The sequence below is a fragment of the Salmo trutta genome, chromosome 26 (assembly GCF_901001165.1).
Source record: "Salmo trutta chromosome 26, fSalTru1.1, whole genome shotgun sequence".
Taxonomy (NCBI): domain Eukaryota; kingdom Metazoa; phylum Chordata; class Actinopteri; order Salmoniformes; family Salmonidae; genus Salmo; species Salmo trutta.
The window spans coordinates 25,153,705-25,174,201 of NC_042982.1; the positions used below are offsets into that span (position 1 = coordinate 25,153,705).

Below are 20,497 nucleotides of genomic sequence, written 5' to 3' on the forward strand. Positions count from 1 at the left end.
CAATCAGTGACAGACATACACTGCTCAAAAAAATAAAGGGAACACTTAAACAACACAATGTAACTCCAAGTCAATCACACTTCTGTGAAATCAAACTGTCCACTTAGGAAGCAACACTGATTGACAATAAATTTCACATGCTGTTGTGCAAATGGAATAGACAACAGGTGGAAATTATAGGCAATTAGCAAGACACCCCCAATAAAGGAGTGGTTCTGTAGGTGGGGACCACAGACCACTTCTCAGTTCCTATGCTTCCTGGCTGATGTTTTGGTCACTTTTGAATGCTGGCGGTGCTTTCACTCTAGTGGTAGCATGAGACGGAGTCTACAACCCACACAAGTGGCTCAGGTAGTGCAGCTCATCCAGGATGGCACATCAATGCGAGCTGTGGCAAGAAGGTTTGCTGTGTCTGTCAGCGTAGTGTCTAGAGCATGGAGGCGCTACCAGGAGACAGGCAAGTACATCAGGAGACGTGGAGGAGGTCGTAGGAGGGCAACAACCCAGCAGCAGGACCGCTACCTCCGCCTTTGTGCAAGGAGGAGCACTGCCAGAGCCCTGCAAAATGATCTCCAGCAGGCCACAAATGTGCATGTGTCTGCTCAAACGGTCAGAAACAGACTCCATGAGGGTGGTATGAGGGCCCGACGTCCACAGGTGGGGGTTGTGCTTACAGCCCAACACCGTGCAGGACGTTTGGCATTTGCCAGAGAACACCAAGACTGGCAAATTCGCCACTGGCACCCTGTGCTCTTCACAGATGAAAGCAGGTTCACACTGAGCACGTGACAGACATGACAGAGTCTGGAGACGCTGTGGAGAACGTTCTGCTGCCTGCAACATCTTCCAGCATGACCGGTTTGGCAGTGGGTCAGTCATGGTGTGGGGTGGCATTTCTTTGGGGGGCCGCACAGCCCTCCATGTGCTCGCCAGAGGTAGCCTGACTGCCATTAGGTACCGAGATGAGATCCTCAGACCCCTTGTGAGACCATATGCTGGTGCAGTTGGCCCTGGGTTCCTCCTAATGCAAGACAATGCTAGACCTCATGTGGCTGGAGTGTGTCAGCAGTTCCTGCAAGAGGAAGGCATTGATGCTATGGACTGGCCCGCCCATTCCCCAGACCTGAATTCAATTGAGCACATCTGGGACATCATGTCTCGCTCCATCCACCAACGCCACATTGCACCACAGACTGTCCAGGAGTTGGCGGATGCTTTAGTCCAGGTCTGGGAGGAGATCCCTCAGGAGACCATCCGCCACCTCATCAGGAGCATGCCCAGGCATTGTAGGGAGGTCATACAGGCAGGTGGAGGCCATACACACTACGGAGCCTCATTTTGACTTGTTTTAAGGACATTACATCAAAGTTGGATCAGCCTGTAGTGTGGTTTTCCACTTTAATTTTGAGTGTGACTCCAAATCCAGACCTCCATGGGTTGATAAATTGGATTTCCATTGATTATTTTTGTGTGATTTTGTTGTCAGCACATTCAACTATGTAAAGAAAAAAGTATTTAATAAGATTATTTATTTCATTCAGGTCTAGGATGTGTTGTTTAAGTGTTCCCTTTATTTTTTGAGCAGTATATTTTCAGACTGTTGTCATGACTTTGAGAGAGCCGGCGCGGAATCGCAGAATCTTCTTCTTCAGGGCATGAGAGGCTTTGATTTTAACAAAGGCCTTGGGCTGCGAGGAGGCCTTTGAGGAGGCCTGAGGGGAGGAGGAAGAGGAGGAAGAGGAGGGGGCCAGACGAGGGGGCAGCTGCTGGGGCCACACCAGCCCCCCCTCATCGGAGTCACTAGAGAGGGAGCTGGAGGCAGGGGAGTACACCTCACTCATGCTGAACTCTGACTCCCCAGGGGCAGCCTGCACATGGCCCTCCTCTCCCCGACACAGAGGTGCTCTCTCCGGGTACTCTGAGAGGCGAGGCTGGGCATGGACCTGAGAGTGGTGGTTGGGGTTTGGATGAGAGCAGGCCTGGGTGTAGCGGGCCCTACGAGGTGGGCATCTGTGGGCCTGCTCACCCTGGGTCTCCCCTTCCTCCTGGCTGAGCTCCAGGGTGGAGCACCAGCGTCGCCCCCCAGTGGTGTTGCTGTGCTGGGAGCCTGTGTGTGGACCCTGGCACCTCTGGTGCTGGGGGCGCTCGGCTGTGCTGTACCTGTGCTTAGGGAAAGCCCTCTGCCCCATCAAACTGTTCTCAGACTGGGAGCGGCAGGTCCTGTGGTCAGGCTTCTTGGAGCTCTGTCCCTCCTCATGACTCTTCTTCCCCGTGGCCCTGGGCTTTGAGCTGCTTTGGTCTGGGAACACAAAGGTTTGGCTGGGCTTAGAGGGCTCTGGAGGATAATGTGAGGGGGAGTGTTCTGGAGGATAGTGTGAGGATAGTACAGGGGCGTGGCATGCCTGCCCAGGAATGTACTGGGCTCTGACAAGGTGTTTATGTGAAGCTGGGGAGTGGGGCAGTGGGTAGTGCTGGGGGGAAACAGACTCACTACTTAAACAAGGGTCCATAGCTCCACAAGGGGGATCCAGGTTGGGTGGATGGCCCCCGGCCAGGGAGTGAGGTCTGGAGTGAAGGTAGGGTAAAGACAGATAACAGTCATCCTCCATGGATGGGGTCTCTCTCCCCCACGCCTCCCTGTCTAGAGGGTCACACCCCCAGGCCTGGCACTCACGGTCAGGGTAGAGGTCCTGTGGGTCAGGGATGCAGTGCTCAGGGGTGTGAAGAGGGGGTTTCCTTTGCAGGCTGCTCTGCCTGTTAATGCTGGATGATGAGGAGATGGAGGGGTCAGGCCCCAGGCTGGTACGAGGCATGCAGGGCCGGGGTGAGAACGCGTAGCGATGGATGAGACCCAGGATGTAGCCTTCTACCCTCAGAGCCTGCTGGAAATCCTCCTCAGTGGCCTGGTCCTGGTCCTCCCAACCCTGGGCAGAGTGTGGGTCCCACTGCCAGGGCTCCTCAGCCGTCACCTCCTCAGCGATGCCCTCCAGGGGTGGGTAGGGGGCAGAGAAGGAGTGGGGCACAGTGGCACGAGGGACTGGCTCCATCAGACTCTCACTTGTCAGTTGGAGGGCATCTTCTGTAGATGGAGAGCACAGAGAGAAGTTGTGTTTGTTTTACTACTGATACCAGTACCTAATGCAACTATAATAACAATGTAATAAAGTAAAGACAGCCCATGGTATTGTTGCTATGATACCATGAACCCTATTGGGGTTGAAAGAGAGCTGTTGATAGTGAGAGTGAGCTGAACTCACTCAGAGACTTGGGCCTCTCAGTGCTGCTGTAGCCCCAGCCAGAGGGGGGCTCTGGGAACTCAGAGGGACAGGAATGCCCCTTTGGAGACTGGCCCTCACTCGCCTCATAGAACCCTGGGAAACACAGATGATGTCACTCATTAGACCTCGGCTCTTTCAGGCTTTCTCAAACCATATGTTGACAAACTCATTTCTAACGTCTTGGCTCTTTCACAAATCACAGAACCAGCAGAAAGTAGGGCATAAAAAAAACATTTGTTCGAACTAATGAAATGTTAAAGTCATTATACATATACTTCAAAGAAATATAGGGCCACAATTAATGTAAAGAGTATACAGAAAATATACAGAACATGGGTCTAACACACAAAAAAATGGTGTTACTACATTAAGAAAAATATAAGTACCCCATGCCCCTCTGATGTGGTTCAGGGGTTAAAGTTCTGAGGTCAGAAATTGACAGGTGGTAGCATAAGAAGTTGAAAAATAAAAGGAGAGCTGCACACTCTAGGTGCTCGGATGCAATAATTTAATAACCTAATAACCAACGTTTCGACAGACAAGTTGTCTTCATCATGACACAAGGCAAGACCCAGATGCAGACACAGGAGGCAGATGTTTGGAGTCTTACAGTATTTATTAATCCAATAGGGGAAGGCAAGAGAATGATCGTGGACAGGCAAAAGTCAAAAACAGTTCAGAGTCCAAAAGGGCAGGCAGAATCAAGGTCAGGGCAGGCAGGATGATCAGGCAGGCGGGAAAGTAGTCCAGAGACAGGCAGGGGCCAAACTGGAAGGACTATCAAAAAGAGAATAGCAAAAGGAGTACGGGAAAAACACGCTAGTTGACTTGACTAACATACAAGACGAACTGGCACAGAGAGACAGGAAACACAGGGATAAATACACTGGGGAAAATAAGCGACACCTGGAGGGGTGGAGACAATCACAAGAACAGGTGAAACAGATCAGGGCGTGACAGGTATAATGACAAACACTGCGGGTCACCAAATAATTTTTCAATCTTCAACATAGAAATGCTACCAACATTTTTCTATTGATACATGTTACACGCATGATTCACCGAATGATAATTTTGAAAGAGGAAGTAAAGTACTTAAAGAATATGTTTTTGTTTCAGTCTCCTCCATCTCCACTAACCGAAGCTAATTGTATGGATTTTATTCCTATTAATAATGTAAAATTAACATCTGTACAGAAAGACTCATGTGAAGGCCAAATTACAGAGGAGAAACGTCTTGATGCAATTAAAGCCTTTAAGGCTGGGAAAACTCCAGGGCTGGATGGCATACCAGTGGAAGAATATCAAACTTTTTTTGATATACTCAGAGGACCATTATTAGCATGTTTTAACCACTCCTATTTAAATGGTAGATTATCGGACACACAACAAGAAGGTCTGATTTCATTATTACTGAAACAGGATCCAAGTGGTATATATAAAGATCCAGTCCATAAAAAAATTAGAGGCCTCTTACACTTCAGTGTTGTGATGCAAAAATTTGAGCTAAATGTTTGGCGCATAGAATTAAAAAGGTTTTGTCAGATATTATTTATCCTAATCAGATAGGTTTTTTATAATGATGATACAGTGGAGATAATAAAGGAAGTACAGGAAACAATAGAATGCTATGAAATATCGGGGAAACCAGGCCTGGTTTTCATAGCTGATTTTGAAAAGGCTTTTGATAAAGTACGACTGGAGTTTATATATAAATGCCTAGAATATTTCAATTTTGGTGAATCTCTTATAAAATGGGTTAAAGTTATGTATGTATAGTAACCCTATGTGTAAAATAGTAAATAATGGCTACATCTTAGAAAGTTTTAAACTGTCAAGAGGAGTAAAACAAGGTTGTCCACTATCGGCATATCTATGTCCACTATCAGCATATCGAAGTGTTAGCTGTTAAAATTAGATCCAACAATAATATTAAGCGATTAGAAATCCGTGGCTTAAAAACAAAGGTGTTATTCTATGCTGATGATTCATGTTTTCTTTTAAAACCACAATTAGAATCCACAGCCTCATAGAGGATCTAGATACTTTTGCTAACCTCTCTGGATTAAAACCAAATTATGATAAGTATTGGATCACTAAAAAAAAATGGATCACTAAAAAAAAAGCAATTTTTACATTACCGTGTAGTTTCCCAATAGAATGGTCTGACGGAGATGTGGACATACTCAGTATACAAACCCTGAAAGAAAAAAATGATCTCACTCCAATACATTTTTATAGAAAGTTAGCAAAAATAGATTAGATCTTGCTACCATGGAAAGGAAAATACCTGTCTATTTGTGGAAAAAGCACCCTGATTAACTCTTTAGTCAGATCACATATTTGCTTATGGTTTTGCCTACACCTAGTGACCTGCTTTTTAAATTATATGAACAAAAATATTCCATTTTATTTGAAATGGCAAGCCAGACAAACTTAAAAGGGCCTATTTATATAACGAATATGAATTCGGCTGGCAGAAATGATTAAATATTAAAGCATTAGACCTCTCACTAAAGGCATCAGTCATCCAAAAGTTATACTTAAATCCAAAATGGTCCTCCAGTAAACAAATAAGAATGTCTCACCCTATGTTCAAGAATGGCCTTTTTCCCTTTATTCAGATTACAACTGCTCACTTTCGGTTATTTGAAAACGAAATTATCTTCAAAATATAATTATTTTTTAAACAAGCCTTAGAAAGTTGGTTGCAATTTCAGTTTAATCCTCCTGAAAAGACAGAACAAATAATACAACAAATATTGTGGCTAAATGTCACGATTCCTACCGACGGTGGCGCCCCCTCCTGCTCGGGTGGGCATCGGCGGTCGTCGTCACCGGCCTATTAGCTACCACCGATTCCCTTTTTGTTTTTCCCTTTTTTTATGTTTTCTCACCTGCCCTGAGTTAGTCATTAAGAGGGCTATTTAGTTCAGCTGGCCCGCTCTCTATTGTGCGGGATTGTCTTTCTGTGTGTCGACTGCTTTTTGTTCGACTGTGCTTGTTGATTGTATTTTCCCTGTTGTTGGGAACCCTTTTATTTTGTACGTTGTGGTTTTATTAAAATTACCACACCGTGTTCGCTGCTTCCTGCGCTTCTATCCGCTACACCACAGACAAGCCGTTACAGAATCCCGCACCGCAAAGAGCATGGAATCAGCGGGAGCAGCGGGCACTTCACTACCCTCGATGGAGGAACGTGTCCTGCAAAATACATCGGTCCTGCATTGCATCGGATCCGCCATGGACCAGGTGATGGAGAGGATGGACCGATGGGAGAGGAGTGGTATCCTCTCTCCACCTATACCCCCCCGATACAACCATCTCCTCCTCCTACGACGTCTGGCTCTGGCGCGCTTCGCTTGGCACTCCCGAGGGAGTACGATGGGACGGCGGCTGGGTGCAAGGGGTTTCTTCTCCAGTTAGAGTTGTACCTGGCCACCGTCAGGCCTGCTCCCACAGGAGAGGAGAGCGTGAGTGCCCTCGTTTCCTGCCTGACGGGCCGAGCTCTGGAGTGGGCTAATGCGGTCTGGAACGCTCCGGACTCGGCGAGGGACCACTACCCAGAGTTCACCCGGGCTGTTTTCGACCACCCCCCGAAGGTAGAGCGGCGGGTGAACGGCTGTTCCACCTCAGGCAGGAGACGAGGAGTGCTCAAGACTTCGCGCTGGAGTTTAGGACCTTGGCTGCTGGAGCGGGGTGGAATGACAGGGCCCTCATAGACCACTACCGGTGTAGTCTCCGGGCGGACGTCCGCAGGGAGCTGGCCTGTAGGGACACCAATCTATCCCTGGACGAACTCATTGATATGTCCATACGGTTGGACAATTTGCTGGCTGCCCGCGGGCGTTCGGAGAGGGTCCTGCCCGTTCCACCCCCGGGCACCCCCGCCCCTACCCCTATGGAGGTAGGGGGGGCCGTGTCAAAGGGCACCGGAGGAGGTGGCTCCTCCTGCACCAGCTGTGGTCGGAGAGGACACACGGCCGACCGGTGCTGGAGGAGTCAGTCTGGGAGTCGAGAAGGCAGGCAGAACACTTCTCGGTCACCTCAGGTGAGTCAGCACCAGACTCGCCCAGAACCCCCTGTTGGTCATGTGTTTTTGCCTGTTTCATTTTCTAACTTTTTTCCCTCTTCCCAGCATAGGGCGCTAGTCGATTCAGGCGCAGCTGGGAACTTTATGGACCGTGGACTTGCCATTAAGCTGGGCATTCCACGGGTGCCGATAGATACCCCCTTCCCCGTGCACTCCTTAGATAGCCGACCATTAGGGTCAGGGCTAGTCAGGGAGTCTACGGTGCCGCTGGACATGGTAACGCTGGGGAATCATAAGGAAAGCATTAACTTTTTTCTTATTGATTCACCTGCGTTTCCGGTGGTGCTGGGGGTCCCCTGGCTGGCTGGTCACAATCCCTTCATTTCATGGAAACAGGGGGTTCTCCAGGGGTGGTCGGAGGAGTGTTCAGGGAGGTGTCTAGGAGTTTCCATAGGTGCCACGTCGGTGGAGAGTCCAGACCAGGCGTCCACCGTGCGCATTCCCCCTGAATACGCCGATTTGGCGATCGCTTTTTGTAAAAAGAGAGCGACTAAATTACCACCTCATCGACAAGGGGATTGTGCGATAGATCTCCAGGTTAACGCTGCGCTTCCCAGGAGTCACGTGTACCCCTTGTCACAAGAGGAGACGGCGGCTATGGAGACATACGTCACGGAATCCTTGGGACAGGGGTACATTCGGCCCTCCATCTCACCCGCTTCCTCGAGTTTCTTTTTTGTGAAGAAAAAGGAGGGAGGTCTGCGTCCGTGCATTGATTATAGAGGTCTAAACGCGATCACGGTGGGGTTTAGTTACCCACTACCTCTTATCGCTACGGCGGTGGAATCGTTTCACGGAGCACAGCTCTTCACAAAATTGGATCTCAGGAGCGCGTATAACCTGGTGCGTATCAAGAAGGGAGATGAGTGGAAAACCGCCTTTAGTACCACATCAGGCCATTATGAGTACCTCGTCATGCCGTATGGGTTGAAAAATGCTCCAGCCGTCTTTCAATCCTTTGTTGACGAGACTCTCAGGGACCTGCACGGGCAGGGCATGATTGTTTATATCGATGACATTCTGATATATTCCGCCACCCGCTCCGCGCATGTGTCCCTGGTGCGCAAGGTGCTTGGTAGACTGCTGGAGCATGACCTATACGTTAAGGCTGAGAAGTGTGAGTTTTTCAAACGAGCCGTCTCCTTTCTGGGTTATCGCATTTCCACCACGGGGGTGGTGATGGAGTGTGCCCGCGTTAAGGCCGTGCGTAATTGGCCGACTCCAACCACGGTGAAGGAAGTGCAGCGGTTCTTGGGCTTTGCCAACTACTACCGGAGGTTTGGCCAGGTAGCGGCTCCCATTACCTCACTGCTGAAGGGGGGGCCGGCGCGTTTGAGATGGTCGACGGAGGCGGACGGAGCCTTCAAGAAGTTGAAGACACTGTTCACCGACGCGCCCGTGTTGGCGCACCCTGACCCGTCTTTAGCGTTCGTAGTAGAGGTGGACGCATCCGAGGCTGGGGTGGGTGCCGTGCTATCACAGCGCTCGGGTGCGCCCCCGAAACTCCGCCCCTGTGCTTTCTTCTCAGGGAAGCTCAGTTCGGCGGAGCGTAATTACGATGTGGGGGACAGGGAGTTGCTAGCGGTAGTCAAAGCCTTGAGGGTGTGGCGACACTGGCTTGAGGGGGCTAAGCACCACTTTCTCATCTGGACCGACCACCGAAACCTGGAGTACATCCGGGCAGCGAGGAGACTGAATCCACGTCAGGCAAGGTGGGCCATGTTCTTCGCCCGGTTTAGGTTTACCATCTCATATAGACCGGGTTCCCTTAATACTAAAGCCGACGCGCTGTCCCGTCTGTATGACACGGATGACCGACCCATCGATCCAACTCCCATCATTCCAGCGTCAAGGCTGGTGGCACCAGTGGTGTGGGAGGTGGACGCGGACATCGAGCGGGCACTGGTGTTGGAACCTGCGCCTACGCGGGTGCCCGAGGGGCGCATGTATGTGCCGCTCGATGTTCGCGATCGGTTGATTCGGTGGGCGCACACGCTACCTGCGGCGGGTCATCCTGGTGTAGAGAGGACAGTGCGGAGTCTAAGGGGGAAGTATTGGTGGCCCACCTTGGCTAAGGACGTGAGGTCATATGTCTCTTCCTGTTCGGTGTGTGCCCAGAGTAAGGCTCCTAGGCATTTACCGAGAGGGAAGTTACAGCCCCTCCCCGTTCCGCAACGGCCATGGTCGCACCTGTCTATCGACTTCCTGACAGATCTTCCCCTCTCTCAGGGGAACACTGCGATTCTGGTGGTTGTGGATCGGTTTTCTCAGTCCTGCCGTCTCCTCCCCTTGCGCGGTCTCCCTACGGCCCTGCAGACTGCGGAGGCCCTATTTACCCACGTCTTCCGGCACTACGGGGTGCCGGAGGATATTGTCTCTGATCGGGGTTCCCAGTTCACATCCAGGGTCTGGAAGGCGTTTATGGAGCGGCTGGGGGTCTCGGTCAGTTTAACCTCCGGTTATCACCCCGAGAGCAATGGGCAGGCGGAGAGGGTGAACCAGGAGGTGGGCAGGTTCCTGAGGTCGTATTGCCGGGACCGGCCAGGGGAGTGGGCGAGGTATATTCCCTGGGCAGAGTTAGCCCAGAACTCACTTCGCCACTCCTCTACTAACATGTCACCCTTCCAGTGTGTGTTAGGGTACCAGCCGGTCCTGGCCCCATGGCACCAGAGCCAGACCGAGGCTCCTGCGGTGGAGGACTGGGTTCAGCACTCCAAGGAGACCTGGAAAGCAGTACAGGACTCACTGAAGGAGGCCAGTGCCAGGCAGAAAAGGAGTGCTGACCGCCACCGCAGTGAGGCGCCGGTGTTCGCACCGGGTGACAGGGTCTGGCTCTCGACCCGGAACCTGTCCCTCCGCGTGCCCTGCCGGAAGCTGGGGCCGCAGTGTGTGGGGCCCTTCAAAGTCCTGAGGAGGATAAACGAGGTGTGTTATCGGTTGCAACTCCCTTCCTATTACCGTATTAACCCCTCGTTTCATGTGTCTCTCCTCAGGCCGGTGGTGGCTGGTCCCCTACAAGAAGATGAGGTGCCGGAGGTCCCTCCACCCCCCCTGGACATCGGGGGGTCCCCGGCGTACAGCGTGAGGGCCATTCTGGACTCGAGACGCCGGGCGGGGGGCCTGCAGTACCTCGTGGACTGGGAGGGGTACGGTCCGGAGGAGAGGTGCTGGGTGCCGGCGGAGGACGTCTTGGACCCATCCATGTTGAAGGAGTTCCACCGCCTCCGTCCGGATCGCCCTGCGCCTCGTCCTCCGGGTCGGCCTCGAGGCCGGTGTCGGCGTGCTGCAGGAGCCGCGCGTCAGGAGGGGGGTACTGTCACGATTCCTACCGACGGTGGCGCCCCCTCCTGCTCGGGTGGCGCTCGGCGGTCGTCGTCACCGGCCTATTAGCTACCACCGATTCCCTTTTTGTTTTTCTCTTTTTTTATGTTTTCTCACCTGCCCTGAGTTAGTCATTAAGAGGGCTATTTAGTTCAGCTGGCCCGCTCTCTATTGTTCGGGATTGTCTTTCTGTGTGTCGACTGCTTTTTGTTCGACTGTGCTTGTTGATTGTATTTTCCCTGTTGTTGGGAGCCCTTTTATTTTGTACGTTGTGGTTTTATTAAAATTACCACACCGTGTTCGCTGCTTCCTGCGCTTCTATCCGCTACACCACAGACAAGCCGTTACACTAAACTCAAATACACTAATTGATCAAAAAAACATATTTTTCGATACATTTTTTAAAAAAGGTATCATTTTTGTAAATTAAATCATAAATAGGACTGGTGGAGTTATGTCACACATGCAGTTAACACAGACATATGGAAATGCTCTACCCAAAATTACAACCAACTAATTGCAGCATTAACATAAAAATGGAAGAGGCAAGTGGAAGGGGGAAAAGTAAGGAACTTGTCTGTCAGCCCTACATTAAAGACAATAAATGGTTAAAGAAAATTGTTATAGATAAAAACATATACCGATTTCATTTAAGGACCAAAAAATTGATAGCTGTGCCATATAAATTTCTAAATAGTTTCCGATGTACTGATTCCATGGCACATGGTTTATGAATTGACACGCAAAACAACGCCGGATTCAAAACTACGAATTTCTCAATTTAAATTATTATACAAAATTCTTGCAACCAATAGAATGTTATATACATGGGGGATACAATCTTCCCAGCTCTGCAGATTTAGCTGCGAGGAGGCAGAGTCATTATATCATTTATTTTGATACTGTCCATATGTAGCTCATTTTGGTTGCAGGTCGAGGAATGCCTGAAGAATTGCAACATTTACCTGGAACTAACGCTGCAGATAGCAATACTGGGTGATTTGAAAAGTCATAGTCAATCTATCAATAATATAATTATTATTTTAGCAAAAATGTTTATCTTTAATCTACAATCTGTTGAAGCTATGAGAATAGAAAGGCTCAGTATTTTTGTGAAGCATCACAGCACAGTTGAAAAATATATAGCAAATAGAAATCAAACTGGATGGACATCAGAAATAGAGGAAGGACTAAAAACAAACAAAATATAACTATTGTAAAATGGATTGTGTCTGTATAATGTGTATAATATGTATAAACTGAAGGTAGAAGCCTAAGTGTTATTGTTTATTAGTTTACTCCAATTGGGGAGGGGTGGTAGGGTTTGCAGGGAATAATAAAGGTATATTTAAAAAAAGTGTGTATATGTATGTCTATATGTATGTATATATATATATATATATATATATATATATATATATATGTGTGTATGTATGAATGTTTATGAATGTTTATGGATATATATATATATATATATATATATATATATATATATATATATATATATATATATATATATATATTTACCCAAAACATATATGGGGGATTGTAAATGATGCAGACAATTAAATTGATGAAAGCAACAATCTATCCGCAATATTAAAGTTGATCCCCCCCTTAAAAAAAATAATATAATAATAGTAATAAAAAAGATTACAAAAAAATCAAAACACTGTGGGTCACTACTTTATATAGTGTCAAAGGACACACAGCTGTCTGAAATCATGGCCGGGTATGGCTTGATATCATTGGTTAATTTACAGATATAAATAAAACACATAAAAAACATGAATGGATAGCATACAATCATAGATACAGTTTGGCTACATAAGCCTACAAACATTTACAATGAATAGCAAAATCACAATAATCACAAAAATGGCTTCAGATCAAAGTCTACGTTGAGACCGAAGGGAGCAAGGGTCTTTAAATTAAAGATCCAGGCAGCCTCTCGTTTTAACAATAAATTGTCAAGGTCAACCCCTCACCTAGGGAGGGTGACGAGTTCGATGCCGATATAACGTAGGAACAAAATAGAGTGGTTTGCTTCCAAAAAGTGAGCTGCTACTGGGTACAGTACGTCGAGTTCTTGCACATAATGGTGCCACGATGCGCTTTGTTTTACCCACATCATTTTTACCACAAGGACAAGTTATAAGATAAATAACTGCCTTAGTGGAGCACATGATAACACCTTTGATTGGGATCTGTTTCCCTGTTTGGGGGTGTTTAAAGGATCTACATTTATAAGTGCCATTGCATTAAGCACAGCCATTACACTTGTAGTTTCCATCCGGTAGAGGCGCAAATAGACGTTGTGCAGGGGTATTTTGGGGTGGTAAATCAGAGTTTACCAATTGATCTCTGAGATTTCTGCCCCGCGAGAATACGATCAAGGGAGGGTCCAAAAACACATGACTGATACTGTCATCGAATCTTAGAATGTGCCAATGTTTGTGAACGATTCCCTTAATTTGTTCAGAGCACTTTGAATAGTGAGTAGTAAGAATGCAAGAATGCTTCTTTTGTGAGACTGTCCTTGAAAGAGATCATGTCTCGATTTGTTTTGGATTTTCTCAACGACAGTATTAATCTGACCATTTTTGTACGCCCTTTCATTTAATTTTCTTTGCGTCTCAGCCATATTTGATTCGACAGAATTGGCTATAGGGAAAACTGTTTTCAAGGGAAACTGGTGACAGCTAAATGCCCTCAACAAACTGTATCTATGATTGTATGCTATCCATTCATGTTTTTTATATGTTGTATTTATATATGTAAATTAACCAATGACACACCCGGCCATGATTACACACACCTGTGTGTATCCTTTGAAACTATATAAACTAGTGACCCACTGTGTTTGTCATTATAAACTGGGTGGTTTGAGCACTGAATGTTGATTGGCTGACAGCCGTGGTATACCAGACCATATACCACAGGTATGACAAAACATTTATTTTTACTGCTCTAATTACGTTAGTAACCAGTTTATAATAGCAATAAGGCACCTCAGGAGTTTGTGATATATGGCCAATATACCAAATAAAATACAATTTTATCGGACACATGCACAGGGTTTGCAGATGTTAATGCGAGTGTAGCGAAAAGCTTATGCTTCTAGTTCCGACAGTGCAGTAATATCTAACAAGTAATCTAACAATTCCCCAACAACTACCTAATACACACAAATCTAAAGGGGTGAATGAGAATATGTACATATAAATATATGGATGAGCGGCTAAGAACCGTGCCTAAGAACAGCCCTTAGCCGTGGTATATTGGCCATATACCACACCTCGTCGGGCCTTATTGCTTAATTAGACCCTGATGAAGACAGCTTGTCTGTCAAAACATTGGTTATTAGGTTATTCAATTATTGCATCTGAGCTCCTAGAGTGTGTGGCTTTCCTTTTCTTTTTCAAGTGTTCTTCTCTGCTAACCAGCACCTCGCCTAAACAGGTGTGCGTTTCTTTTGCCTCCAGGTCGCATGAGGAGTACCTGAGCTGGGCCGACTGTCCATCGAGTCACCTTGGGTCCCCTCATAGGTGACATCATCTGTGTCCACTCTCAGCTCACAAACCTGCTGTTCCAGTGCCAGCATTAGCCCCCAGGGGGAGCTTTGGAGTGCACTCTGAAACAGACCAACACACAGGCATGATAACACATACACTAGACATACATAATTATAAGTCAATGTGAATTATGACCAAGTGTAGTAAACACACTATTAACCTTAAACAAATAACCGTATACAGAATGTTTTATTCCCATCTTTGGATAGTGGAGGTAGTATAGGACTATACACATCAGTGTGCATGGCTGCTTGGGCTGTATGCATGCTACTATAGCCCAATCCCAGTTACGTAAGATACCTGAGGATGCAGCCAGCTGGAACATGAATAATTCACTGTAGTGGGAACTGTGTTGAGATGTTATTTTTGTGGATGCACATGCAGCAGGACACACACATCTCATACACCAGGGGGTTGTTAAATCAGCCAGGCAATTTCAGGTCATCTGAGTACTCACAACACACACTAGCTATGCATGGCCTCCCCAGCACGCACACGCACACACACTTCAATTGGCATGTTATGACTTTTGCTACATTAAATTATGTCATTAACAGATGTGACACACTACATTACAGAGTCTTGGGGATGGAGAGGCTGTTAGACAACTGACAGGAGGCGCTTTATGTATTGTGTGTGTGCGTGTGTGTGTGTGCGTGTGTGTGTCTGAATGTGTGTCTGAGTGTGCGTGTCTGAGTGTGTGTGTGTCTGAGTGTGTGTCTGAGTGTGTGTGAATGTGTGTCTGAGTGTGCGTGTCTGAGTGTGTGTGTGTGTCTGAGTGTGTGTGTGTGTGTCTAAGTGTGTGTGTGTGTGTCTGAGTGTGTGTGTGTGTGCGTGTGTGTATGTGAGTGTGTGTGTCTGATTGTGTGTGTGCGTGCGTGTGTGTCTGATTGTGTGTGTGTGTGTGTGTGTGTGTGTGTGTGTGTGTGTGTGTGTGTGTGTGTGTGTGTGTGTGTGTGTGTGCGGAAGGGGCTTACTTAAAAAAGGATGTAGCTGGACACTGCTGGGATGCAAATGATTTATTGAAAGTGACCAAGGTTTCAGCAATGTGGCGGGGAGGGGAAATTCTTCCTTGAATTAAATGAGCATACAGTATGTGGAGCGTGCAAAGACAGATGAATGAAAAATACAGTCTGTCATTTTGGCATTACAAGGAGCCAACCTTCACATGAGCCAAACCAGCATCATAACAATGAAAGCTAACATAATGAGCTAGAGAGTATAAAAACACTCCACATACTGTAGATCTCAACTTTCCTATTCATATCGACGCTGAGTAAAAAAACAACAAGCAGCACCATATCTGGTCATCAGGATGGCTGTTCTTTTGGTCACTCAGCAGCGCTGGAATAATTACATTTACATTTTAGTCATTTAGCAGACGCTCTTATCCAGAGCGACTTACAGCAGTGAATGCATACATTTCATACATTTTTTCTCCGTACTGGTCCCCCATGGGAATCGAACCCACATCCCTGGTGTTGCAAACACCACGCTCTACCAACTGAGCTACACGGGACATAATTGCTGGGATTCTGGGTGCTTTGTCTCAGACAGATTAGAATAGATCAATGTGATAGCAGCGCTGTGTTTATGAACAGCCAAAAGACCCAAGCCAGGCTGTCCGCCTACTGTAAGCATTCATTATGCAATAAAACCTATTGGAGAGATGTTTTCTGCCACTAAACTAATATCAAATACAAAACCATTGTATTATGGTGGTTCCTAATAGGAGAGTGGAAGAGATCTCTAGATTTTATAGCTACCTGAGTGCGAACAAAATAAATAACACAAGGAAGGAAAGAGAGAACGGAAAAGAGAGAGGAAAACAGTGTATTGGAAATCAATTTATCCGTGACACACTTTCACAAAATGGATCATTAGGCCTAGGTCCTCTGGCAAGCCAGCCTCACACGGATATAGAACTAGCAGACACTGTGAAAGGCTGACTTATTAAAACATAATGACACAGAATACAAAGAAAGCTTTGAGGACACACAAACAAACATACAGTCAACATACTGCTTACTTCCAGAGTGTGTAGCTCTGGAGGGATCTCAGGCGGCTCCCTTTCATGCGATACCTTTGATTCTGCTGCATTATTAATTGACGCCTCCTGGCTCCCAGATCTCATACCGCACACTGCCTGGCATCATTACTATTTGACTGCCTCCTGTGCTCTCTCCGTTAGAGAGGGGGATGGGAAGGGGAGCAGCCAGGCAGCTTCGTGGCAGTGAGCCGGGGAGCCATGGAATCAGGAACACAGCCCCTCTATAATGAAAGCAATGTTGTGACTGGCACCAAAGGGAGAGGACTGTGGGAGGCCGGAAACTACTGCTATACAATACCACCCTGGCCCCCACTAGTTCACCGCTTGACTAAGCCACCGTTCACACACAGACACACATACGCACACACACATGCATGCATGCACACACACCATGTTTACATAACAGGCGTGAATGGGGCATGCAGCCTGCACACTCTGGCCTCAGTGGCCTTCCTCCTCAGCAAGGACAACTGGCTCTGAATGGACTCTATCCAGCTTGACTTCCCAATCAGTCAGTCAGTGCTCAGGTGACACAGCTGCTAAGAGCCTCCGGCTCGGGGGGAAGCTAGGCTAATGATGAAGGGGGATGTTACGGGACAAAGCCCCAGGACCAGGCAGCTCTAACCCACCCAGACATCAGTCACTCACCGCTGAGAGGGGTAGTCTCACTAATGATGTGGCCCTCTATGGAAGACACATGGGCCCAGGACGTCTTAGACATGCCAAAATCACCACAAACTGAGGCCAAGCACATACATCAATAGAGACACAGATGCGCACACACACACACACACACACACACACGCACACACACACGCGCGCGCGTGTATGCACATGCCCATACAGTAAATATGAACACACACAAAGGGTAACTAATGATTGAAATCTTGAAACACACACAGCAGGGTGTCTCAGAGTGGGGTCAATGTATTGTGCTTTACCAGCTGCTGTCTGGCATGACATGGCTGTCAGCACCTCCATACTGGGTCATTATAAACAGGACAGGAGGCCCTGGGGCCAGAGCCACTGCCAAGGGAACTGTCCCCCCCTCCCAGGAGAAGGCAGCATGGGTCAGATGCTTCTGTGTGAACCTGTCTTAAAGTCTCCACACAACATTGACTCTCTACATGCAATATGAGATTGGGTCCAGTGGTGAACATGGAGAAGTGATGTTTGGGTTGGCTAGATGGGCTGAATAGAGGTGGTTCAATTAGACCTTGATGTCAGATCATTCTCCAACCAATACTCCCCAAGGAATTTTCTGTGTAATTACTTGCAGGCTTGGATAGACAATGTAGTTAATATCCATCGATCCAAATGACAGATCCCTCTAATGGACCGACCAGAATGACTTGATGAAATGCGCACTGCACATTGTGAGAAAATATGCGGCATTTAGGGGTTGTCAGTCACTCCAAGCACAGTCTAAGAAATAGTCTTTACCATCCCATTCGAAGCAGAGACAGTTTGCTCTACGTTGACATCTCATTGGTGATCTGTTTCAGTTGTGCTTTTCAAGTGGCGGCATGATTCCCCTGTCTGCGCACCGAGGCCCTTGGGTTCATTAGTATTCTGCTCCATATGCGCCCATTGTTTGGGCCGCGGCCGAGGAGAGGAACGCGGGGGGAGGCTGGAGGAGAGGAGTGTAGTATGAAGGCTACTAAGCCTGCGTGTATTTTACAGGATAGAGGGAGAAAGTTGGGCATAAGGAGAAAATTGTGACATCCCATTCATTCCAAAGAAAATATGTGTTATTTGAAGAGATGTTTTAGTTTTTACAAACGCCCATTGTCTCTATAATAGGCTAATGCTATGCGTGTGTAATAGTTGCCGTCATGGATAGCTAGAGATATTTGTATTATTATTTGGGATGACATCGGTTGGATGGCCGGATTCTCTATACGCGTGGTGATAGCCCATTTGAGTGGTGGGACACGGATCACGCCCATCTCTGGCAGCATAATCATAGGCTAGTTCCCATAAGGACGTCGAAAATCTCCACACGCGAAAGAAACGTGCCTCATAACTTACATCTAAATTATATATGATGCTTTGCTATTAATATCACATAAAGACATATGCCTGTCAACATTGATTTAATAGAAATGTAACTGTTCACATAGCCCATCATCTCCGTTATAGACGAATTTGAAAAAGAAAAGTCAACGAATTAATTGGTATAAACACTTGCTAAGTAAAATACAACATACATGTAGGGCCATGCAGGGAACAATGGGCAATTAAACGGTGGACCGCTCCACCCCCCATTTCGTTGCCCCAAGTCATAAATCTGCGCCCGAAGGATGGGAACGATTAGATCCTTTCAGATGGGGATACCATTAATCAAGTTTAAGTAACTTGCAGATAAGTGTCATCGCTGAACAATAGGCGCACACCACCAATGCATTGTCCACTAACGGTAAAAAAAAAGAAGTCGTATTTTATATAGGCTATGAAGCGTATCCCTCCATATAGAGCCTAGTGGTACAATGGGGGTCGCGGTGGCGACCGACCACCCTGGGCAAATAACCATTCTGCACACTGCAACGATGTATATTTGCGTACCTATTTGCCACAAAAAAAGAAAAAATGTCCAAACTACGTCCAACTATCTAACTTCTTACCAGCTGACGTCTCAATGTCAAATTTTCTTGCCCCCAGCTGCTGAAACCCGATAGCTCGTTCCTTGTGGAATTTTCGAGCATGGGCTCCCCCAGAGCCAGAGCACCGAGGACCAGGCACTCCTGCCTCTGCTTGCTGAGCTCCAGCTCACCGAGTCCGGCCAGACTGGCCTCCAGGCGCTCCTTATTCCGACTGCGCTCCGCAGTCATTGGGAAATTAAAGGCATGATACATGGTTCCAAAACCTCTTCCAATGGTTTGATAGAAAAACCTGAATTACTTTCAATATTTATTTTACAAGAAGGTTATTACTCCACTCCGTATCTTATTGTTTTTTAACCCCGGTGTTGCATCCAATTTTGTTCTTCATCGCACATGTGGATAACCATTCTGCTTTCTTTGCATTAGGCTATAGTGATGGTTGTCTATTTGCAGTAAGGTGCCTGTGGGCTAAACATTTTCTATTTCGCAGCTGCCAGACGTAGAACGGTGTGCTCCGCCCTTCACACCCTATTGGCTCTTATATAACAGTGATGATTAAAACCGGGACGGCATCCACCTCTTGCAATCCTGCCTCAACTGTCATGGGATGAAAAATGCCGTGTGTCTTGATGGGTTGGCTATAGCCCATTCCATATGCATTTCCTCACTACTTTTAAGCACTACACATCTACCCCAGCCATGCACACTCGAATATTGTGGGTCGAGGCTGGCTGGATATCTCGTTATCCTGTCGATGGCATGCTTTACTGGGACATATTGAATATGACGATAAAAAAACAAGGTCAAGAGATATGGAGAGGCCATTAACCCTTTGTCGTCAACGGTTTCTTTGGACATATCCCAGAATGCAAAATGAAGTAAAACATATATTTCTGAATTATTTTCTAGACGTTGACATCAACGGTGCATTTTAGGTGCTGAATAAAAGATGAAAAGACATCGAAAAGACATATTTTCCAGATCTTGAAAATATAAAATGACTTTGAAAATACGTTTTTGTCATTTATTCTATGGCGAAATTTAAATTACTCATACATTCTCAAGAAAGTAAGCGTTATATCACAATATCTTTTTTCAATCCTTTTAATATTGGAAAGAGGAGCCAACGGCAAATTGTAAGAGAATATTAATTTTTTTCTCCCACCTGTCAGATCCAATTACAAATCTGAACCCATTATAAACATCTATGCTTTGGCCAAATATAGCCCAGTCGGGGACTTTTCAAAAGCTTTAAATCTGGCAGCAATGACGTTCAAACCTAAAGAATAAACCAACAGACCACTTCAAGTGGAATAACATTCTCAATAATGGTTACCAAATTCTTATTTTATTGCTATGACTGTCAGCCTATATGTTGTTGTTTATCTACCTTAGTTGAATGCACTGATTGTAAGTCACTCTGGATAAGAACAGAATGACCAAAATGCAAATGTAAAACCAAGCAATTGCAAAGCATGCTGAAAACAAGTACCAATTTTGGTCGTTGCAGACCACATCCAAAATTGAACGAATCAAAGACTTCTAGGCTATGTTTCACAAGTTTGAACATCACAGTA

At 46.7% G+C, this 20,497-nt stretch overlaps 1 protein-coding gene across 1 annotated transcript; it reads right to left on the reverse strand.

Annotated features, from left to right (window-relative positions):
* Nucleotides 1-1,529: 1,529 nt before the first annotated feature.
* Nucleotides 1,530-19,510, reverse strand: LOC115163528 (dapper 1-like). The gene is made up of 4 exons (XM_029715508.1): nucleotides 18,942-19,510; nucleotides 14,194-14,326; nucleotides 3,258-3,371; nucleotides 1,530-3,079 (listed from the first exon to the last, which is right to left on the reverse strand). The coding sequence occupies exons 1-4, from the start codon at nucleotides 19,170-19,172 to the stop codon at nucleotides 1,593-1,595; spliced, it is 1,965 nt and encodes a 654-aa protein (XP_029571368.1). The 5' UTR covers nucleotides 19,173-19,510; the 3' UTR covers nucleotides 1,530-1,592.
* Between the last annotated feature and the right edge of the window lie 987 nt (nucleotides 19,511-20,497).